The 21,641-nt window shown below is 40.8% G+C and overlaps 1 protein-coding gene across 1 annotated transcript in view; it reads left to right on the forward strand.

Moving 5' to 3' along the window:
* Window positions 1–21,641, forward strand: part of arvcfb (ARVCF delta catenin family member b) — a 278,368-nt gene that overhangs the window by 106,337 nt on the left and 150,390 nt on the right. Inside the window, 2 exon segments of the mRNA XM_030142598.1 lie at window positions 896–991; window positions 10,629–10,848. Of these exon segments, the coding sequence (XP_029998458.1) occupies window positions 10,657–10,848 (192 nt within the window). The 5' untranslated portion in view covers window positions 896–991; window positions 10,629–10,656.

Genomic DNA, 21,641 nt, shown 5'->3' on the forward strand with positions numbered 1-21,641 from the left:
TGTGAGACGAACCCATGATGAACTCATTTTGGGATTTGAATTTTTTTTTGTTAAATATTCCAACGGCATAAAATGTTGCTTGAAGTATGAGGCAATTTTGAAGAAACCATTACATCCTAATAAAACCGTAGTGTCGGAATGAAGCCTGGCCTGCAAGGAGGCGTGCGTAAGGGCACATTTGATTTCATCATCAGTGACATCTTCAAGGCTACAGTCGATCCAGCAGTTTTGCTGCCAGGCCTTTGTTTCCTCTGCCATCAAAGACAGCACAGCCTCTGGACAGGTTGGTGTGTATGGCAGAGTGATTCATCCCATGGTATGAAGCATCAAAACCAATTTGCACTGGAGTGTTGGACACTGGTCTTTTTCTTATCTATGTGTCTGTGATGTCTATATTTCTGAGGCAGAGCAGTGTGAATGCTAAGGTCAGGCTGACATCCTGGTTTGTTGAAAGTATTGAGTAAGTGTTACCTCATTATTAAAAATCAGATATTGGCCAGGATACCTTCCGCCATGAATATTTACTGAAAAATGGATCAGACTGCATCTTTATTGAAGTTTTCTGCCTGGCAATATTCTTATTACTGTAGTAGCTGTGATCTGTGTTGTTGCATTTGTCGGCATTATTAATATAGATTACCTCAAAGGATATTAACAACTGAAGAGTTTTTTTTGCTTGTGGGAATGTTGCCTAGCTTTGCATCCACTGAGAAGATGAAACACCAAACCTTCAAACACCTCCTCATACTGTAAATGTGGTAATATCTTGTGATTGTATATGCTCCTCATTACATAACAGACCTATATTACCAATGCACTGTCAGCAGGATTCTGAAATGCTTATCGTCCTTGCCCTTGTGGTTTTTTTTTTTTGGTTTTTTTTTTTGATGCACAGATCTCCAGTGGCGGACTGAACAAACGAGGCAACTCTAACAGTTCTACGCCTGTCCTCAGTCTACTCGTGGTCTGACGGCACACACCAACATCAAAGGTACCCCCGCCTCTCTCGCTCTATACCTCCAGCCTCCGTTAATCACTTTGTTCAGCTCATCATTGCAGTAATTACATTTTCTGACAGTCTTTTTTTTTTCTGGTTAGCAATTCTGAGACTTGACTCTCTCTGTTATCTCACCTCGAGGGAGCTGTACTTCACTTTGTCGCTGAGGTGCCTTGTATGATTTTTATTTCAATGCAGACAGGAGCTTTTTCCAGCAGGAAATTGTGCTCTGATTTCAATAATTCACATGCTTGAATCAGCTCAGGTTAATGTCAGTTGAAAAGTGGTTTTGCTTCTTTTCACATCTTTTAGGTGTGTTTTTTTTTTTTTTTTCAGAGCTGAACAGGAGAAGAAGTTTGCTCTGGTCCAGTTTCAAAAGAGACTAATCTGTCAAAATGACAGTTTGAAGTCTTGCAGCTGTTATTAGATACAACTGAAGACATTTGTTTGCAAATTGGATCTCTTATCAGCTGCATAAGAAAATCTAGTCTTCTTTGCACGTTCCGTCTTCAAAAACATGGATTTATTCTCCGTGCCATTTCATTCTTGGACTAATTAAACACAAAGTGCTGAGAGACGTACAGGTAGTAGATAGATCAATAACTTGTGTCAGTGGAGAAATGAAGGGACTCAAGCATAAAACTGAGCTAATTCTAGTGCTATTTTTTCCCTCTGTGTCCTGCATGAATTGGAGTGACTGCTTTTCCTATTGCTGTTTATCGAGAATTAGAGTAAAAACTTGTATAATGCCCAATGCATTGTTTAAATTACAGATATAGAAGAATGTATTCATAAGAAGATAAGCTGTTTTGGAAGCTTTGTACATCCCATTATTCTGCAGCACAGTCCATTTATGATAAAGAACACGAATATATCTATAATGCACAATGAGCGGTTCAGTCTCTTCAAAGAGATTAACGAAGACACGTATTTGCATGTAAAAGCTTTTTGCGTTGCATCTCTGTGTGTGAGTTTTTCCAACGAGAAATCCTCCACATAGTGGGGTGGTTCAAAGAAAAAGGATGATGTAAAATATGGATGGTAAACAACAGCTGTGTTTCTATTCTTCGGGCTGTGAAAGTGATCAGCGATGGACTCCACGCACCTCACTAAGCTTTGCTTATCCTGGCATCACTCGGCAATATCCCTCTGGGCATTAACACTCACTTTAATGTTCCTCAAAGCAACAATGCCTGGAATCCTAAATTGGAAGGAAGGTCATTTCCGGTGACAGAGCATTTACTTTGCATCAAACGTTAGTCCCTAGCGTATTATTCCGGTTGCTACTTAAATATTATTTATCTGAAATGACAATCATCTAATAAGCCAATGTTTCACGGTTAGAACAAATTTTACCTGATAAAAAATCTCTAGGGAAATTCACTTGCATCTTTTTCTCATATTGTTTTGTTTTCTAGATGGTAATAGCTTTTTCATAAATAGCTTTTAATAACCAGTTCATTACACATCATTATATTCTACTAAAATGCTGGTTTTCCTTTGCTCCTTTTAAAGCTGATTAAACACTCAGAAAAATTGCAATACTTAAATCATTATGTGTAATTGTCAAGTCTCTCAGAGAGGGAAGGGATAAAAGGCTTTTTCTTTTATAAGTAGCACTAATTCTAACTGACTTTCACATTCATGGGTGATGTTTCTAAAGTTTTGCAGAAGTCATAAAACCCTCTTGCTGAATGGAAATTCCCAACCTAGCAGACTGCCATTATGATGAAAGGAAAAATCTCTGAAGAGTCTGAAATTACAGGCCCTGAAATGATTTCCTATTACCTGTTTGTCTTTAGACCATTTGAATGTATTATGAGCCATAGTAAAGGTAGATTGAACAGTGCCCCCCCCCCCCCCCCCCCCCCCCACACACACACACACACACACACACACACACACACACTCGTAGAAAGAAGAAGTGGGAGCAGGTGTTTTAAGTACCCGATTGCACCTCTGAGAGCTTCGTCCTCAGATGGGCATCAGATGGGTTTAGACAAGGAATTAATTTGAGCCGCAATTACAGCCTCTGGAAAGGGGCAAATTGTCAACGAGGGGGAAGAAGGACCCCCACCACCCACCTAGTCCCTAATCAGGTGAATGTTTCTAACTCAATATTGGGCACTGATGGTCACACTCAATTATCCTCATCCTTTACCTCCCAATCTGTTCACCCATTCCCCTAATAACCCCCCATCCAAACCTCTACAGACAAACGCAGCATGTTTCTGCTCCGGGCGTCTTCGTCTTCTTTGTCTCAATTTTGATTCATGAAACGAGACGAACGTTAAGATCAGAATATGTAGCTGCACAGTATGGATGTCCTTTAGTAGATAAGTATGATTTTAAGAGCCAGCCAGGACAATAAATCTAATCCTCTTTGTTGGTCACAGTTACAGGATGTGGGTTAATAGGAGACTTTTCCCACATTTCTTAAATCCATAACATAAACATAGTGTAAATCCTCCACTGGATGATGTAGGGGTGAGGTCAGTCCTTGTCTATATATTGTTAACAATTCTTTTATACCGTATTTACTTGTTTGTAATACATTATTGGAGACTTACACCATACAACATTCTATTTTAAGAGATGTCTCAAAGAATTTATGTGGATTTTTTTATTAGTCTGTATTTAGCAGTGTGGTTTTTTTTAAGTAGTCTAGAAAAATGCCGTTTTAGAAATAGTGACATGCAAGACTACTCTATTTCGTTTACCCAAAAATCCATCAGTAGTATTTGCTCACTATTATAAAATTATCATGACTTGATCAGGAGCAGTTTGTAGGTTTTACTGGTCACACGAGCAGCTGCATGAATGTAAATGTATTCAACTTGAGGCAAACATAGGATAACATTAGCCTTTCATAACGTTAGCCTGCTCTCATAGTTTAACTATTGGCACCTACTCTCTTCTCGTGTAACTGTGCAGTCATATGGGCAGTAGTTTAAAACAGTGACTCATTTGGAAACCATCTTAAAACTTACCTCAGAGTCAGCATTATGTATTCCATGAAAGTAAGTTCTCTCAATATGTCACTCATTTGAAAGACATTTATTCTGCCTTTCTTGTTCACATTTCCAATCATTGCGCATCTTTCAATGAGACGTGCAGTGACCTGTCAATCAACTGGGGTGGCACTGGCTCCTGAGGTGTCCAGTCAGGTTCCAGAGGTGGCCAGCGCTAAGCAGGGCCCTGGCTCTGGTGTTAAGTTAGCAATATTTTCTCATGGGCATGACCCGCCCTACTCGGCTCATCAGTCCTCAGGCCTAAAGTTAACCAATCTGATCATTGAAGGTACCAATTACTAGCCAATTAGAGGTAGAGTAGGGTGGGTCATGGCTTCACCATCCTAGGAGAAAACATTGGCAATTTGGCTCAGATACTACCGAATGGTGTGCATTAGGAGGACTTAGAAGTGGGTATATGCAGTGATGACTGAAAAATAAGTAGGCATACTCTGTATACCACTGTATACCCTGGACTACTTCACTGGTATTTACGTACACAGGGAAGCCTTGTAGTTCAGGCCGCACTTCAGCTGTACTTTCTGACACTAGTGATTTATACGTCAATGAGAAAAAACTGATGGAAAACAGCCACATAGCTGCCATAAATTCTGAAACCTATTGGTTGACTGCACCACAGTGCACTTATACCAGCTGACCCAGTTTGTGAGTCTCTTTGACCAGAGGACACTAAAAGAAAGAGCAAGGCAAAAGATCAATGGTTGGTCATTCTGCTTTGCTCTAGTCAGGAAGCTTGCATGATGCTCAGGGCAGAAAAGTTTCTATTTACACAAATAGGAATTTAATCCAGGGAATAGAGGAACTGCCAAGGTTTTAGTTTGGGCAGATATGACAGCTGTCTTCCTTGCAGCACCATTTGTGTGATTTAGTTGTAGTGTCATATAGGAAGATAAACCAGACCTCTAGCTGCTTGCTCATTTGTAGCTGTTCTGGAGAATAACATCAATTAGATGCCTGCCTGCCGCTTCGCTACAGAGAGGGTTATAATGGCACAGGGTCTTGTCATCAGAAGATTTGTTTTTCGAGGCGTCCAACAGACCTGATGACTAAGGTGCCAAGGATTTAAAGCTGGATTTTCAAGCAAGCTTTTCAAGTGAGTGACCGCTGCATCTCATCTGCCGGTCCACACTTAAAACTGTGGCCGTGTCTGGATGTATTTATTACCGGGCTATTTTTAGAACTCGAGGTTTGTGCTGGGGTGTATTTATCCTTGAGGAAAAGCCATGCAACAGAACAAGTGAAGCTTGAAGTGAGATTGTGTGGCAGTTACACACAGAATATGAGCCTGTTTTTCCTTTTAATTAAAGATGTTTACGCTTTAAGAGTACTCAAATCTCACCATCTTCTCAAAGCAGAAATAAAGAATTTTAATATTTTTCTCATTTTCTTTGATTAGTTATCATCCCTCCACAAATATGCTTCTGCTCTTAATACCCACAAATGACCTTGGAGTTCCGCTTTGATATATTTCCACCACTTAAATTTGGGAATAAGTAGGGCTTGTGTAATTGAGGATGGGTGTGTGTAACAGGCAGACCTTGGCTGTGTTTTTATCCCCTCTGACCCAGGCCATTAGCAAACATCTGCTGAACCAAAGCTTTAAAAACCGGAGCTGCCATCGTGGCAGAGGGGAATTCTTCAGATGCCCCTCCCTTTGCATTCTGGGCTATTTTAGGTAAGCCCAGAAGTTGGCGTTTAATGATGAGCTGTGGGGTGTAGCTGACATGCTCTCCATATTATTCCCTTTATGACTCAGGAAGCAATGGCTATGATGCCCTTCACCCCGCTAGGGATGTGAATCATTACAGTCCGTCATCAGCAGTGCCCAATAAACATGGCTGGTTCTATGCTATTGGGCCAGTTATCTCAAGTATGTGTGGTGTTCAAAAATAGACCGGACTACTATTTTTGCAAGGAGACTTTCCACAGTAATGTTTCCATTTTGAAACCAAACTACCAGCTGATGGCTGCTGAGTCATGCCAGTAATGTGAGGAATTTATTAGTGACAGTTAACTTCCAAAATAGAGGTGGCGTTGAATAGAACATGTCAGCAGAATCTGGCTCCGATAATGCTCAGTGGCTAATATTTGGCCTCAAACTTGGAAGGAACAAAAGAATTGAGTTTAATTTTCAGATTTATTCATGGGCTTCTTTGACTTTCAGTTCAGTGAAAGTCAAAGAAGTTAAAATAGTAAAAAAGAAAAAAAAAAAAAAGTAGTAAAAACACAGGAGGAAGTGCAACTTCATCTTCACTTCCCCAGGTTCAGAGCTCCCCAGCATGTTTTGCTTTGTGAGGAAGAGTAGTAAAGGAAGAGTCATGTCAGACTCCACTCCACTTCAGATAAATAAATGATCAGCGTGCAACAACATCAAACAGGGACTGTGTGCTTCAAAGGGAATAAGGCCCTCACACTCATTAGGTCCTATAGCGTAGACTGAATCCTGTTTATACTCACACAGACACGCATTCACAGAAACACCGTCTGTAATGCAGCCTGTTTGAGATTCTAATGGTTGCATCTGCATTGATCATCCCCTGCTCAGCCAAAGCAGCCCTCCTCAATCTCTGTCTGTTTCAGTGGCGGTATCCACTGGAAAATTCCCATAATGCTTTGATGTAATATAGCTCCCGGCTCTTGTCTCTTTTTGTATTACCTTTACATTTAACCCTGTGGTGCCTAAATAACTACCTACATGATTTTTCTTCTGTAAAGCCCCAATAACTGCAGTGTCTCAGACTGCAGTGATCACATCAGGAGAAATTTAGATGAAAATATTAGAGCTGACTTTTTTTTTTTTTCAAACATGTATTTATTGAGATTTTTTTTCCTTTCAACCAAGACAGCAAGTTACAAACAAACAGGGCATATAGAGAGAATATATGTAAATAAAAATACAAAATAACACACAAGAAAGAAACAACTAATAATAATACAGTATTACAGAAAAAAGCCAAATAAATAAGAAAAAAAAAAACAAACACACACACACACACACACATATATATATGTATATATATATATGTATATGTATATGTATATATATATATATATGTATATGTATATATATATATGTATATGTATATGTATATGTATATATATATATATATGTATATGTATATATATGTATATGTATATGTATATATAAATTTGTGTCATCCATCCAGCTATCAACAGGTATATTATTATTTCCAAGAAAATTGTAGAAAACAATCCATATTTCTCAAAACTTTGTTGCGTAACTTATCTTTTCCAGAGCAAGATAAAGTCATTCTTTTCAACCACTGTGAAGAAATCCTGGGGGTGTCTGATTTCTATGATCTACTTATACACTGTTTAGCTTCCAAACATAATATTTAGCAAGGATCTAACATTTTTGGAAATTCTAAGATTCCCTGGATAAATATTCAATAAGAACATTTTAGGACTTGATGTAGTATAGCTCCAGACTCTTGTCTCTTTTTGTATTACCTTTACATTTAATTTCAATAGGTACCTACATGATATTTCTTCTGTAAAACCTCAGTAACTACAGTGTCTCAGACTGCAGTGATCCTATTAGGAGACATGGAGATGAAAATATTTGAAGTGACATATATGACTTAACATTAAATGACTAGCTCATTTATTGTAGATAATTCATTTATCAGATAGGGGTAGTTGTTTGTTTACCTGCTTTACTAGTTTCAGCTACTTCCTGAAGTCTTCGACAGAAACGTCACATGATGTTGTTGTGATGTGTCTTATAGGCTGCTCAGGAGGGTTGGCCAGACAGCAGGGAGGGTTTATGCCCCCTGCTGTCTGGCATCTTCTCCAGGACTGCATCCCAGGTGTGTGACAAGGTGTATGCACTGTCATCCCTGTTCTTTGTTTGAAGGCTACAGGAAGTACACTACCAGTCAAAAGTTTGGATTTACCTTCTCATTTAAATGGCATGAGATGGACCGCAGATTGCCAACAAGTGCTCGGCATCACTGGGAACTCCTTCAGGACTTTTGAAAAACATTTCAGGTGACCACCTCATGAAGCTCATCGAGAGAATGCCAAGGATGTGCAAAGCAAAGGGTGATAAAAGCAATAAAATAAAAGCAAAGGGTGGCTATTTTGAAGAATCTAAAATATAAAACTTGTTTTGAGTTATGTCACACTTTTTTAACTACACAATTCAGTATGTATCATTCATAGTTTTGATGCCTTCAGTGAGAATCTACATTATAGTCATGAAAATAAAGAAAAAACAGGTGAGTCCAAACTTTTGACTGGTAGTGTAGCTGAAACTAGTAAAGCAGGTAAACAAACAACAACCTCTGTCTTGATAAATGAATTATCTACAATAATTTTATGTGGAAAACAGTATGAAACTCTAACATGAAACTCTTCCCTCAGAGAAAATATATTGCATGTTGTCTTGTGTTGTCGTTACATCTTCTGACCGATTGCCTTAAAAGTCCAAGGCCAGAACATTATGCTGCATCCACAAAGTACATATGGGTTTTGTTGTACTGTGAAAATCAATGCTTCTAAACAGTTTTATAAAACACATGTTTGGAGTGACCTGTGTAGGGTGACCTTGTGCAAAACCAATTAACTTCACCTTCCCCCTCCAGACCTTTATTCATCATTGTGGAGAATCTTAACTGTCCTCTTCATACAAATAAATGGAACACAGACCGGACGTACACCAGTCGTTCATCTGTCTGGAGACTCTGCTGGTTTTCAGCTCCATCAGCCATGACCAGTGACCGGATAGTCGGTCCCAAACCAGTCTGATTCAATGTTGATGAAATTTATGGATGGTTTACATTACGCACACAGCAACACTGACAGTAGTGTCACAGCCACACGCATAGACACAAGCAAACATATTATTATCATAGAGGTTCTACCCTGTGATTGAAGAAGACAAAGACAAAATTATTAGAGGTGACTTGCCAAGTGTAATGAACGTCACACATCTCTGCTTTGGTGCCAGGCTGCTAAATTGAGCCATGAGTAATCACTCTGTTATACGCTGTCAACGATGCACGAACATGTGCAATAATGTGGAATATACTGCAATTCATTTTCAGTCTGGATTTATTTGTACAAAGAAGTCCTGCAACACGGGCAACTTTATTGAGATTTGTTTGCGTAAAAACGAGAAGTGCCTTCATTATCAGTCTGCTATAATGCCAAAATTTGATTCTGCATTAAAGAAAAGTTGAGAAAAGAGTAAAAAGGTCTATCTTTATGCGGAACATTCCACCACAAACTAACACAAGGGCTTCTGGGTATCCTGAAGCAGCCGCCTACTTAGTTCTTTTAATTATGAACTGTATAAAAGCATACTCTTCAGTGACACAAACACTTCACCATGGAGATATGGTTTATTCATGTGGAGTGTATCATTCTAAGATTCTTTGCTTTTGAGTTCTGAAATTGGGGTTATAACTTCAAAATGCTACCCATTCAGAACTGTATGTTGCCTTTCATTTCTGATTTAACCTCTTGCATTTTCTCTTTTGTCCGCTCTTTGTCTCTCTTCTCCCCTCTCTCCCAGCTTCTTCCTCATTCTAGCCGTTTCATCCCTCTGCTTCCGTTAGAGTGGGGGATGTCTGTTTTCTAACACCTCTCAGCCTGCTTATCTACTAGGTCTGTATTGCTATGGATTGGTGTTTCCAACCCCATTTGTTATCGTGCAGTCAACCCCCTTGATATCTTGCTGCCATCAGTTATGGATATCAGGGTGTGTGTGACAGTGATATTGCACTGTGTGTCGCAACTGTTATCTGGAAATCATGATTGTTTGATAGACAGTGAATGTTGTGTGATACCAGACCTCGGATGCCTGTATGGGTGAGTGTGGAAAGCTTGCATGTGTTGGATTCGTGCCTGCAACAGTGCTTGTGTGTCAAAATGCATTATGGCTCCGTGCATGACTGTATCCAATGACGGTGCCATTCCTCCGTGCTGGCTTTTGAGGTGGAGCTCATTCCTTTGCACCTTTTGAATGTCAAGAAACAAGAATATTTGTTTTTGTAAATGTGAACTGTGCTGTTCCATCCCTTCTGTTGTTTGTGCTTTGAATTGGTGGACCGTGTTTCCATTCCGCTGCCCTGATGTCCCAGCAAATCTGTGCTGAGTTTTATCTGTTCTGCTAATTTATATTAATTTCAAGAAAGGCTCAAACTTCTGAAGGAAAAATGTAATTGGCACCCAGCCGAGCATCCTCGTTTACGTCTTTACTATGCTAGCCTTGGAATATCGTATAGTTCTTTATTCTGTGGGAATTGTTTGAGCATGTGCCTTCAGGGTTTTTCAATCTAAATTAAACAGATCTGATTGTAACAGATAGACTCCTCATGCCGTGACCCTACCAGTCATCCAGCAAAGTATCTAATTGTTTCATTTAAGTGTGCCATGTCAGTTGCCTTTGTTAATTATGATCACTTAAAGTATTCCGCAGTGTGCTAAATCCGACAACAAATAAGTCTATTTGACTGTGAAGCTGAGGCATGCCATGAATTGATGCCGCTCATCCAGCCTGGTTGGCCTGGGTGTCTTTAATGACCTGGTCCTCCTCCCCCTTCCCTTTCTCCTTTCTCTTCCAAACCTGGAAGATCCGTACAACTTCAACCAACACTGGACATGGAGGATTATGACGTTCGCTCGGCCGCCAGCATCTTGGCCTCGGTTAAAGAGCAGGAGGCGCGTTTCGAGCAGCTGACTCGAGCACTTGAGGAGGAACGCCGCAACGTCACCCTGCAGCTGGAGCGCGCCAATCTGCCTCCTAATACCCCTGCCAGTCAACCACTAGCATGGCAGCAGGTGGTGATGCAGGTAAATGAAGCCCCCTTTCTTGTTTTCATCTTGCGCCAACCATGTGCTTGCATCCTCGCTCACCTGCCTCCTTCTTGAGCGGTTTCCTCCTCTTCTGCTCCCTCTCTTTCCATGAGAGCAACCTCATTCCATCATCATGTGCACTTACGGTCATTGCTTTTCACTATTTCATCATTGATGTGACTCAATAATCTCCCTGTTCAATTCCCCTGTAATTTTGGGACACTTGTTCCTATTGTCAGAACCCAATGTCCTGGATATGCAATAATCTGCTGTGTGGTGACTCATCTTTAAAAGCGAGCTGATGAGATTCAACCTCTCACTCTCACCGCCCCCCCCCCCCCCCCCCCCCAGTCCCCCTCCTCCTGTGCCACTGCTTGCCATCCAATCCCATCTCCTTTCGCCCACTGGTCCTTGATATTGTCTGGTGATTCTGCTGATTGGATGTGGCCTTTTGCCCAGCTCTGGCCAGTGTCTTGGGCACATTAGAGTCCTGGCTAGGGTTTCTGTCAATGCTGGCTGACTCTGCAAGAAGAGGAAATGTAAGATGTCAAAATGAAACAGCTATAATCCCCTAAAACTGTCAGCAGTCATAACAGCCCTTTGATTTGCACACATCAAACTTTTAGTTGCTAAGGGACAATATTACACTTCTTCTATTAACAACTCCCAAGGTCAGGCAATGTTGCACATGATTGTTTTGATTATTTTACGCTGCGTTTGAAGGCCTGATTGATGCATGTGTTTCACTTGTGCGGATATTCTCAGAGCACTTTGTCTTGTTTTTTCTCTTGAGTATGATCACGTCTTTGAAGGAACCTTTTCAGACTGTACACATGTTTTACTAACTAGCGTTTGAAAGCACATTTCAGTGATGCAGCACCTGTAGCTCTAAGATACATCCCCTTTAATCACGCTAAGGGAGGCGATCTCATGTATTATTGATGTAACAAGACGTGCAGAGATGAAACTGCTTTGCCTGCATTTGCCTGCAGTCACATTTTGTTAACAGCCGGTGTCAGTGTTCATTTTTAAGGGCTTGCAACCAATTTAGCCTCTTGACGGGATAATAAAGAGAATGCAGAGAAAGTATAGCAGGATAAAGCAAAACTGTCATACCCACATCTACCACAGGGTCCCATAATCAGTTGCCTTTATATGTTTGTGTGTGGAGTGAGAGAGAGAATAACAGCGAGGCGTCCTCCCTTTTCATAAACTGTTCCATGATTTACTGAATGGTGTTTAACAGGACAGGCAGTGAATTAACCTGCTCTGTCGCACTTTTCCACACCATCACTCACTGATCACACTCACATATACCCCCCCCCCCCCCCCCCCCCCCCCCCCACACACACACACACACACACACTCTCCCGGTTGCTCCGTTTGCCCACTGAGGGGGTCAATTGGGCGTGACGGGGTACCACTCACATAGCCATGCCCCGTTTTACATCACTTTGAAATGTCACTCGGTCTGCACATGTTGGGCTGTCTGCTTTATTGTAAATGCCTATAAATGCCAGAGCAAATTGGAATGCAGAGGTGTCGGACTGGGGTGCTGAGCGGTGTCTCCTCTAGGGCAAATAGCACCTGAGCGCTTGGCAGTGTGTTCGGTCTTGAGCCAGAAGGCGCTGTGCCGTGTTCCGCAGAGTGAACCGCACTCCATTCACATAATAAGGTGAGTGATGAGGAACGCATCAAGTTCTGTTACTCTCTATCTTCTCACACTCACATGCTCCCTAGGCTGCATGATGGATTAAAATGGAGCACAGATCAGTAACTAAAGGTTCAGAATCACAGCCCCATGGTCAGACTTAATAAGGCCTGCCATTATTTAAAGTTTGGGTCAGAAAAGGAAAAAGTGGACGGCGTCTGATTAATGAAATGAAATCCAAGTTGAACCCTAATGAGACTGATAAGCCACTGATGTAGATAGTTCTCAGTTACACTGTGCTCACTTCAGATTGGATCTAAACATCGGCGGGCAGCTTTTATCTTGCCTTCATCATTTAGATTGCTATTGTCAGCCTTTTACCACTGTGCAGTTAGAGAGGGAGCAAGGCCAGCAGGACATAAACATTAAAAAACCGTCCTCAGCACCACATGCGTTGTACGTTTGGCCTCTACAAACAGCGGTCTCGTCTGTCCACTACAGCTTGGATGTGGACTGAGGCTTTGGAGAGCAGCCAAATGACTAAAATATGTTATATGGTGATGGGTTTGACAGTGTTAAATAGAGTTATGGAAGTCATTTCCCCTTCGTATTTAAAGTCAGGAAGATTTGTGGCCCCTAGCGGCTGATATTGGTGACAAATATTTTGTCTAATGTTAATTTGAACATAGAGCTTTAGCATAATGTGATTTAACAGAAAATGTAAGGAATGAAATCCGTAGTTTTCTTTGGCTGAAAAAGCTGCATAGCATTTGCCGCTTTCAGTGATTTATATCTGCTGTAAAAAGAGTGAAGCCAAAATAATAGTTTGAACCGCAAAAATAAATCACTGTTTGATGTTAACACAAGTCACACTGCTTTGCTGGAGCAAGCACAAAAGAATAGGACTAAGGAAAATTATGGTTCAACATTTTATGATGTTTGTTTTGGCTATGAGCTGCTGTTAATACAGAGTGTAAGGAAGCAGCTAAAAGAAGAAGCCTTGACCATTGTATCGCAACAATGAGTGTGGGAGAGGTTCTTGTAAACAGCACTGGCCTACTTGGGAGACATTACTAATTGAATTCTGCTCCTCATTCACTTCAATATTAAGCTGTATGAATAGCAGCCCAGACAGAGAATTAGATTGTTTACATGTTCCTGTGAGGACCATCAGAACAATAGTCTGACACTCCATTAGATGCCCTTATGGAATTATCAGTAAGGGTTCAGTGACACGGACCGAGTCACCTTTGAATCCTTTGACGGCACTGACATGTGACCACCCACATGCTTGCATCATACCCTTTCTTCATTTGATATCGTGTTTGCCTGTGATAATTGATTTTTGCCTGAAGGAGCGCTATCGCCAAAGCCCTCAAAGGTCAAGTGGTGCACAGTGACAGTTTCATGTGTGGAGAAAGGCAGACAGCACTCAGACAACCACGTCTGTCTGGAGCTAAGGGAGAAGGTGACCTCATTTCGTATACACCAGACGCATAATCTGTCTACCCACGGCCGCTGCCCAGCACATACGCAGATCTCATCTTGTGGTGCATACAATAAGCGAACCTCATTGGAAAGAAAATTCTGTATAATTTCCTGCACTGTGGATATCATAAAATGTTGGTGTTTGGTATTCTGATGCCATATTCATGGGGCTCCTAGCATTGCAGAGGCATGTCATCCCCTTGTGCAAATGTTGGGGGAAGTTTTCAAAGGCTTGTGAGCTTTAGAGAGAGGGAACAGTGCAGCCTTTGATCTGTGCTGCTGTCTGCGGTGAAGATGTACAGGCCCGGCCCTGTGATGGCACCACAGCACTCAACTAACAATCCTTCCAGCCGCCCTCCACCCACTTTCATCCCCACAGCCCCCCAAACCCTGTCTCGTCACAATGGATACAAAGGGGCTGAGGGTGCTATAGCGACACAACATCTATCCTTCCACTGGCAGAGCTTTGGAGCCCCCGTACCATCGTAAATCACCTGCCTAACAATGAGCTTTAGTTTACCCCCGCCCCTCCTCTATCTTCCCTTGTCTTCTCTCCTCGCTGTGCCATCAGGAACCTTCTCGCCTCCCATAAACAGCCTAATTACCTTGGTGTGAAAGTGCCTCCTTTGTTTATTTTTGTATTGTGCACTGTTTGTGTGGCCCTCCTACACTATTCTCCTCTCATATTGTTTAGGAGCAGCCTGCAGAAAGTTAGATTTAAATTCTAATAACGCTGCACCCTGTTTTCCACAGTTGCATACGCTATAATAAAGTCTGCAGTTTAAAGGTTGCAGAGGTCCACTGGATGTTAAAAGATGGATTCTAATAAAAATATGTTATTTCAATAGGCTTAGATAATGAACAGTACCATACCAACAGTACATACTCTAAACTCTAGTCAAATCTTGCAGTACTATTTGTTTTTTACCCTTTGACCTGTCACACATCACTCTGCATCTCGGAATCATGTTCCAACCACTTGAAATTTCTATATTATAAACACGCTCAGCCCATGTATGTGATTTCAGTAGCACTGTACCAAATGCCAAAGGCTCTTTGATGGGTCACAATAGACATATTGAAATTTCCAGCAACAAAATTTCAGGTATTAGTGCAGCATCTTGTAGGATGTGTTGGTAAATGGAAAATATGACTAGATCGGAGAAGAGCTTTTTTTTCTAATGCACTCATACTTTATAGAAGATGTTTTCATCTAGTTTTATTTTCATATAGCGCTCCTAAACTTGCACATATACACATTCTAGATGGTTTTGATATAAACCTAGTCTCTTTTACTGTAAATACAAATACGAAATGGCATATTTTTGTGGAATAAACAAAAAGACACAAAAGAGGAAAACAATTTTGGTTTACACCTCTATGAACTAAGACATTAATGAGCCAAAACTAGCTCAAAGGGGGTTATGTTGGTGTATAGCACTCTTGTCCTACGGCTAGAAGGTTTTGGGTTTAAACCAAGCAGCAACCTCCAGGGCTAGAAAACGAAAGGTGCCAAAACCTGCCGTTCCTCAAATGGCCCCTTGAAGCTGGCTCCAAAAGCGAGTCAGTCCCCAGACTCCCATGTTCAAATAGCAAAACCCTAGATTAGTATAAATAGATTGGTTTGAATAGCTTTTTACCCAATGATTCTTATAATTCTTTACTCTTGTCGAAAATATATGCTCATATCACCCTGGTTTTAGCATCATTACACTTGTTAGCTGTTTCTTCCAGAACTGATTTTAATTCTTTTAATTATACCCCTCTGAGCCAGGACATAATCTGCGATGTTCTGGCAGAGCGCTGCTGGCTGTTGCAAGGTCTGCGTTGAAAACCAGAGATCAGGACTGTGCTGTCAGGGCCCCTAGACTTTGGGACAACCTGCCAGGGGGAGATCAAACTTTCTGAGTTGGTTCCAAGTTTTATTTCTCAAATTTAGACACATTTTTAAAAGAAACTTATTGTACGATGTTCATCCTCATTTTATATTTTCCAGTTTTTACACATATATATAGCTAATTTTGAGTGTTATGAACCACTATATCACTGACTTGTAATAGTAGTAGTAATACTAGTGGTGTTTTTATTTTACAATTTATTACTTAGTTTTTATTGCTTGTTTTACTATATGTTTCAGCATGTTTTTATCTAGTTTTATATGTATTGTTCTTGATTTTTGAATTGTGTTTGTTGGTTTTATTGTGTCCTGTGGCTGATGATGTATATCATTTTGGTCAACCATGATTGTTATTAAATGTGCTAATTGGCTCAAATTTCCTTAGGGGGTCAAATGAGTGGCCATTTTTGTCAAAAAAAAAAAAAAAATTATAAGAAATGCATAGAACTGTGTTGAAATAATGCTAGTACATTTGTGCACAGACTACTGATATTATTTGACAGTGGAAGCTATATTTTCAGAAATATTGGATTTTGAATAGCACATGTTTGTGAAAACTTTTGCTGGTGGACGGACGTGACATTACCCATGATGATCTGGTCAGTACCAGCACTTTATTAGTAATAAACTTATATACTTACTATTGCTAATTCTCCTCTTATTCATAAATGTTAGTATGGTGGATCTAAAACAATAACAGCTGACACAAAAACACAAAATGTGGCAGTGGACGGATGTGACATGGTTGTTACAGATCCCATCATACTGATGCTCAGCAGCCATGTCACCGTTTCCACAAATGATCCCTGTGCAAAAACTAGGATCAGAATTATTTATTGTATAGTTTATCATCATACTAAAGAGTAAATAACAATATAGAATTGTTATTTCTTTATAAAAATGCTTATTATTAGAAAACTGTTGATTTAAAAAGTGCCGTGTGACATTCTTAATGTATGTATTGGTGTAACATAAGCAGGATGGATCAGCACCATACTCCATATTGAACCTGTAAAAATAAAACATGTGATATGTAGTATATAAATCTAAAATCTAAAAGAATAGAATATTTGTTTTTCAGGTAAATCCAGTTCAAATATAACTTGGCCATTTGTGACATGAAAAAATAGCATTAATTGTGATGAAATTGGACATTTTTGAGCTGAAAACATAGTTCATATGACCATCAACATGTTGCAACAGAACTGAAATCCTGTAAATTTGCATAACTTGCATTTACCAACACAAAGTTCCTTTGGGGATTCACTTATATTGATTTCTTATGCACAAAGACGCAAATAAGACCTCTAAGCAAATTTTAGCCGTAATACATATAAATATAACTTGACTTGTCTGGTAGATCTCAACTGTTTAAAGTATATTAAGGCTTCAGGGTAGTTGGGAGGTGTGTCGGCTTTGATTGACAGGTGGGTGCCGTCTGTATCTGCCCTATGGTCTTTGATTGATGGCTCGTGACTGACTTACCCGTCGGTGTGATTGTGAGACTGAACGGTTGTCCATCTCTATGTGTCAGCCCTATACCTGTTCAGGGTGTACCACGTGTCACATAAGCTCGACCCCATCCCCCCCTCGACCCTGCGAGGATAACCGGGTGTAGATAATGGATGGATGATCCATGAATATTTCATAGGCCAACAGGGCTGGATTTCAGGTGAAAGTGTCTGAGAACTGGAAGCTAGATTTGTCCTAGCTGTGTGTTAATGTTTTAAATACACTACAGGCAGTCCATTTACACAAAAAAAGAAAAAAAAAAAAAAATCAAACCTAGACTGATTGCCTCTTCCCTTAGCATTACTCAGCCTTTAAACTATATTCAGAGAGAGCTTCTGTCATTTTTTATTCACCCTGCTTCATCATTTGGAGTCAAGTTTGAGGTGATGGCCCATGAATCACACTGCTAACTGCTCAAAGTGGGGGGTGGGCCCTTTCTGTGTCTGCGTTCCACACAGGGGTTGACATGGAAGGACAGGAATCTTCACTCAAGGTTGGGGTTGCGCATACTCCTCCTGTTCATACAAACAAGGAGAGAGAGGTTTGAAGCGGAGGTAGTGGAAAAACCTTTTGTACCGTAGGCTATTTATATTCCACTTGGGCGGCTCAAACCTTCGTGCTTCAAACCACCTCCAGCGCTGGTGGACTTAATGCCCGCCCTGGTGCACCACTCTGCCATTTGATTACAATCCATTAAACCATTATCCTCACTAAAGGCACTAAGAGGTCTATCTGAAAACTACTCTAATTTCTACTCTCCTATGTTCTTTCTTCTTGCATAAAGGTGAGTAGGCAGTCAAAATTTTGGGTAGAAAAGACATCGTCTGCCTTTGAGGATGACCCGTACTAGTCTAAACAAACTTCTAGGTCGTGGTCCTTCGGTTCAGACACTAAACTGTAGCGCATGTGTTTAAAATAAAAAACCCCTCTCCGTTTAAGAACCCTGTTGCCACCTGAAGAATGTGACCTCACCCTTCCCAGTGTCCAGCAGGATACCCTCCCAATCAGGGCTGGGGGACTTAAAAAAAAAAAAAAAAAGTAAAATTAAAAGCAGTTGTAGAACTTTGTTAGAGGGCTGGAGGTGTTCTTCAAAGCCTTGATTTAATTATTCTCATGAGTTTAACATACTGCTGTGACATTTTTACAACATGACTTACAAGCACGTAAATAGTCGTCAAATGAGGAACAGAAGCAGCACGGAGTCGTGTTTTGGGGGCTCGTGGGGTAAATGTGCACTGAACATTCCTTAGCAATGAAAGCTTTAGAAGCAAAAGAGAGTGAGCCAAACATTTCTTCCTAATTACACCCCAGAATCGTCTTTAATGAAAGTTACTAGAACTTGATTGTCTGCCAGCGAAAGCGATTTAAGAGGTTTCTGCGAGTTCCTTAATAGTATTAACGGTTTGTCTTGCATTGTTGTAACTGTCTTATGTGTACTAGTGGTAAAAATAACCAGATCATTTATGGATGTCTGCAGTGAAAATACTAAAGTGTAAGGAACATTTTTGCATTCAAAGTCAAAATACTGTCAGCTAAATATACTTAAATATGAGGGTACAAGTGGCTGTTTTGCAGTAAAATGGTCCCTGTCAGTGTTATATTATGATGTTTTTTGGGTTCATTTCACTGCTCCATTAATATTATTTTGCATTTTACTGCAATAATATTTGAAGGTTGAGCTCATTTTTAGCTATTTTATATGCTGTCAGGTTATTTAATCAACACCAATTGATAATTTTCTATCAGATCATTACGCCTGTAGTGTTGGTGTCCTGTGAGGAACACTTATCTCTGAAAAGTCTCTAAAAATTCTTCATCAACTCAGAAAAACTTGCCTGTTTTCAGTGTGCGACAATGCATTTTCCAGCTAATCCAAGAGGATTTCAAACAGTTTATTTAGCTTAAGAAGTAATTGAATTTTCTCAACCCATAAAGGAACACCTAATCCGTCAGTTTATCACAAACATGTTGAAATGCACAGTTTTCACCGGACAGGGAGGATTTGAAGAATTGTAATTTGGGAAATAACAAAAGCAGTCAGACAAATGTAGTGGGGAATTATTGAGGGTCATTCCACCGGTGTCATGTGCAGGTTTCTTATGGACTACAGAAGTCAGAAGGCAGGAAGCTAAGTTTAAAATAAGCTTTATCGTTACTGGAGCAAAGGGGTCAGACAGAGGAGCGGTGTGGAGGCTTGGCCAGCCGAGCGGAGGTAGGTGGTCAGAGGAACGGAGCAGACGAGCCAGATGGGGATCAGGCAGGAGACGGGTGAAAACAGCCAGAGCAACCAGAGCAGGAGCAGGCAGTGAACCGGGTGGAGGCAGGGCCAAGCATCACCAGCTGGGAAGAAGACAGGTAAGAGACAGGTAGAGGAGCTAATCTCACCGGAGAACTCAACACAAATATTCTAATCCGACAAGGGAGAGTGAAGACGAGCTTTAACGCTGAAGCTGATAACTGATTAGACGAAGGTGATGGGAAACAGGTGAGAATGAGATTGCTGGAGGGAAAACTGGAGGCAGGAAGGAGTTGGAGAGAGGGACTAGAGGGGAAATACAGGGAATGGAGCTGAGCAGGAGAATGGAAACGAGACGGAGGAAAGAGAGGCAGGAGCTGGAGGAACATGAAACAAACTCAGCAAGTACAACCAATCGTGAAAATTTGCCTTGGGAGTTAATTTTAATTAAAAAATAGTAATTTATGGATTTTGTTTGGATGCCACTACAGCGTGCAAATATTCTAGAAGGAAGCTACTCTGCATTTAAGAGAAGCGAGTAAAATCAAATAAAGCTGTCTGTATAGGTCCCTTGAAAACCTACAAATTAAACAGAGAATTAGTGAGCTCAGAAGAGACAGCCATAGACGCAAACAGGAATTATCCTGAAATCTCTTTGTGTTCTGCTTAATACAAACAGGAGCAAACCACAGTCTGCTTGCAGTAAACCACTCTCCCACCTGTGTGCTCTTTGGGGATTATTAGCAAGTGAAATCTTTGCGACAGGAGCAAAGCAAGGAACAACACTAGCATAGAAAGCTTGCATATGCACATGTATTAACTGAGGCTTATCCACTACAGTATGGGTTCTGGTTTTGCCTCAGGTCAAGATACACATACTCACTGTGACAAGAATGGACAAGACAAAGTTTGGATAGTGTAAATCTCTGCATTGCATTTTTTCTTTTTTTTTGCACAGTTGCAAGCAATCTGCCTAAAAATCATGTGTTTCAGAGGGTGAAACAGCCTGATATGTGAGCTGTCTCACACCGAGCATCTGAGAGCGAAGGGTGACGGTGGACTATTAGTGCAAGAATGTGTGAAGAGACAGCACAAGCCCTTTCACTCAACATTCTTTCAAACTGATTACTCTTGACTGGAAAGGGCAAATAGTCAACTTACATCCCACATATATAAGTTAATAATAATGATAATAATAATAATGGATTGGATTTCTGTAGTGTTTTTCAAGGCACCCAAAGCACTTTACATTTTAGATCCATTATTCTTTCACACACTGGTGGTGGTAAGTTACTTGTGTATCCACAGCTGGGGCAGGTAGATGGAAGTGTGGCTGCCCCTCCTCCGACCACCACCAAACATTCATACACATTCATACACCAGTGTGAGTGACACTGGAGGCAAGGTGGGTGAAGTGTCTTGCTCAAGGACACCACGGCACATGACTAGAACAGAGCGGGATTTGAACTGCCAACCCACTGGTTATCGGATGACCCACATGTAAAAGTCACACGTAACGTAAGAGTCATGGTCACGGGCGCTGCGACCAGTTGTGGGCCCCATGAAATGTTAACGCTGTGGACACTTTCAAAAAATTCAGTATCCTGTCAATTTTTCGGAGCTACGATGCGAGGTGTGCGGTCCATACGTAACGTCACTTAGGCTAGCGTAAAAGCAAAACTGAAACTTTACATGCTTTCAACGTCCGACTCCTGAATTCTGTGCGTGTCTTATACAGCGGATCTTACACGAAATTTTTCACAACTTCTAGCCTGTATCCACTGGACCCCCTCCACTGCTCTATGGGCCCCCAACAAATGCTGGGCCCCATGAATTTTTCATGTTTACCCCCCCTTATCAGCACCCCAGGTCATGGTTATTATCGGAGTAAAGACATTTAGCTTTATTTTTCCAAGCAGAAAAACACAACTGACTTACTCTTTAGAAGAATATAAGTAATTACTTTTACATTTAAAAATATGTTTTTGCCAGTTACCTTGGTGATC

Source organism: Sphaeramia orbicularis, chromosome 9 (genome assembly GCF_902148855.1).
Source record: "Sphaeramia orbicularis chromosome 9, fSphaOr1.1, whole genome shotgun sequence".
NCBI classification, from domain to species: Eukaryota; Metazoa; Chordata; class Actinopteri; order Kurtiformes; family Apogonidae; genus Sphaeramia; species Sphaeramia orbicularis.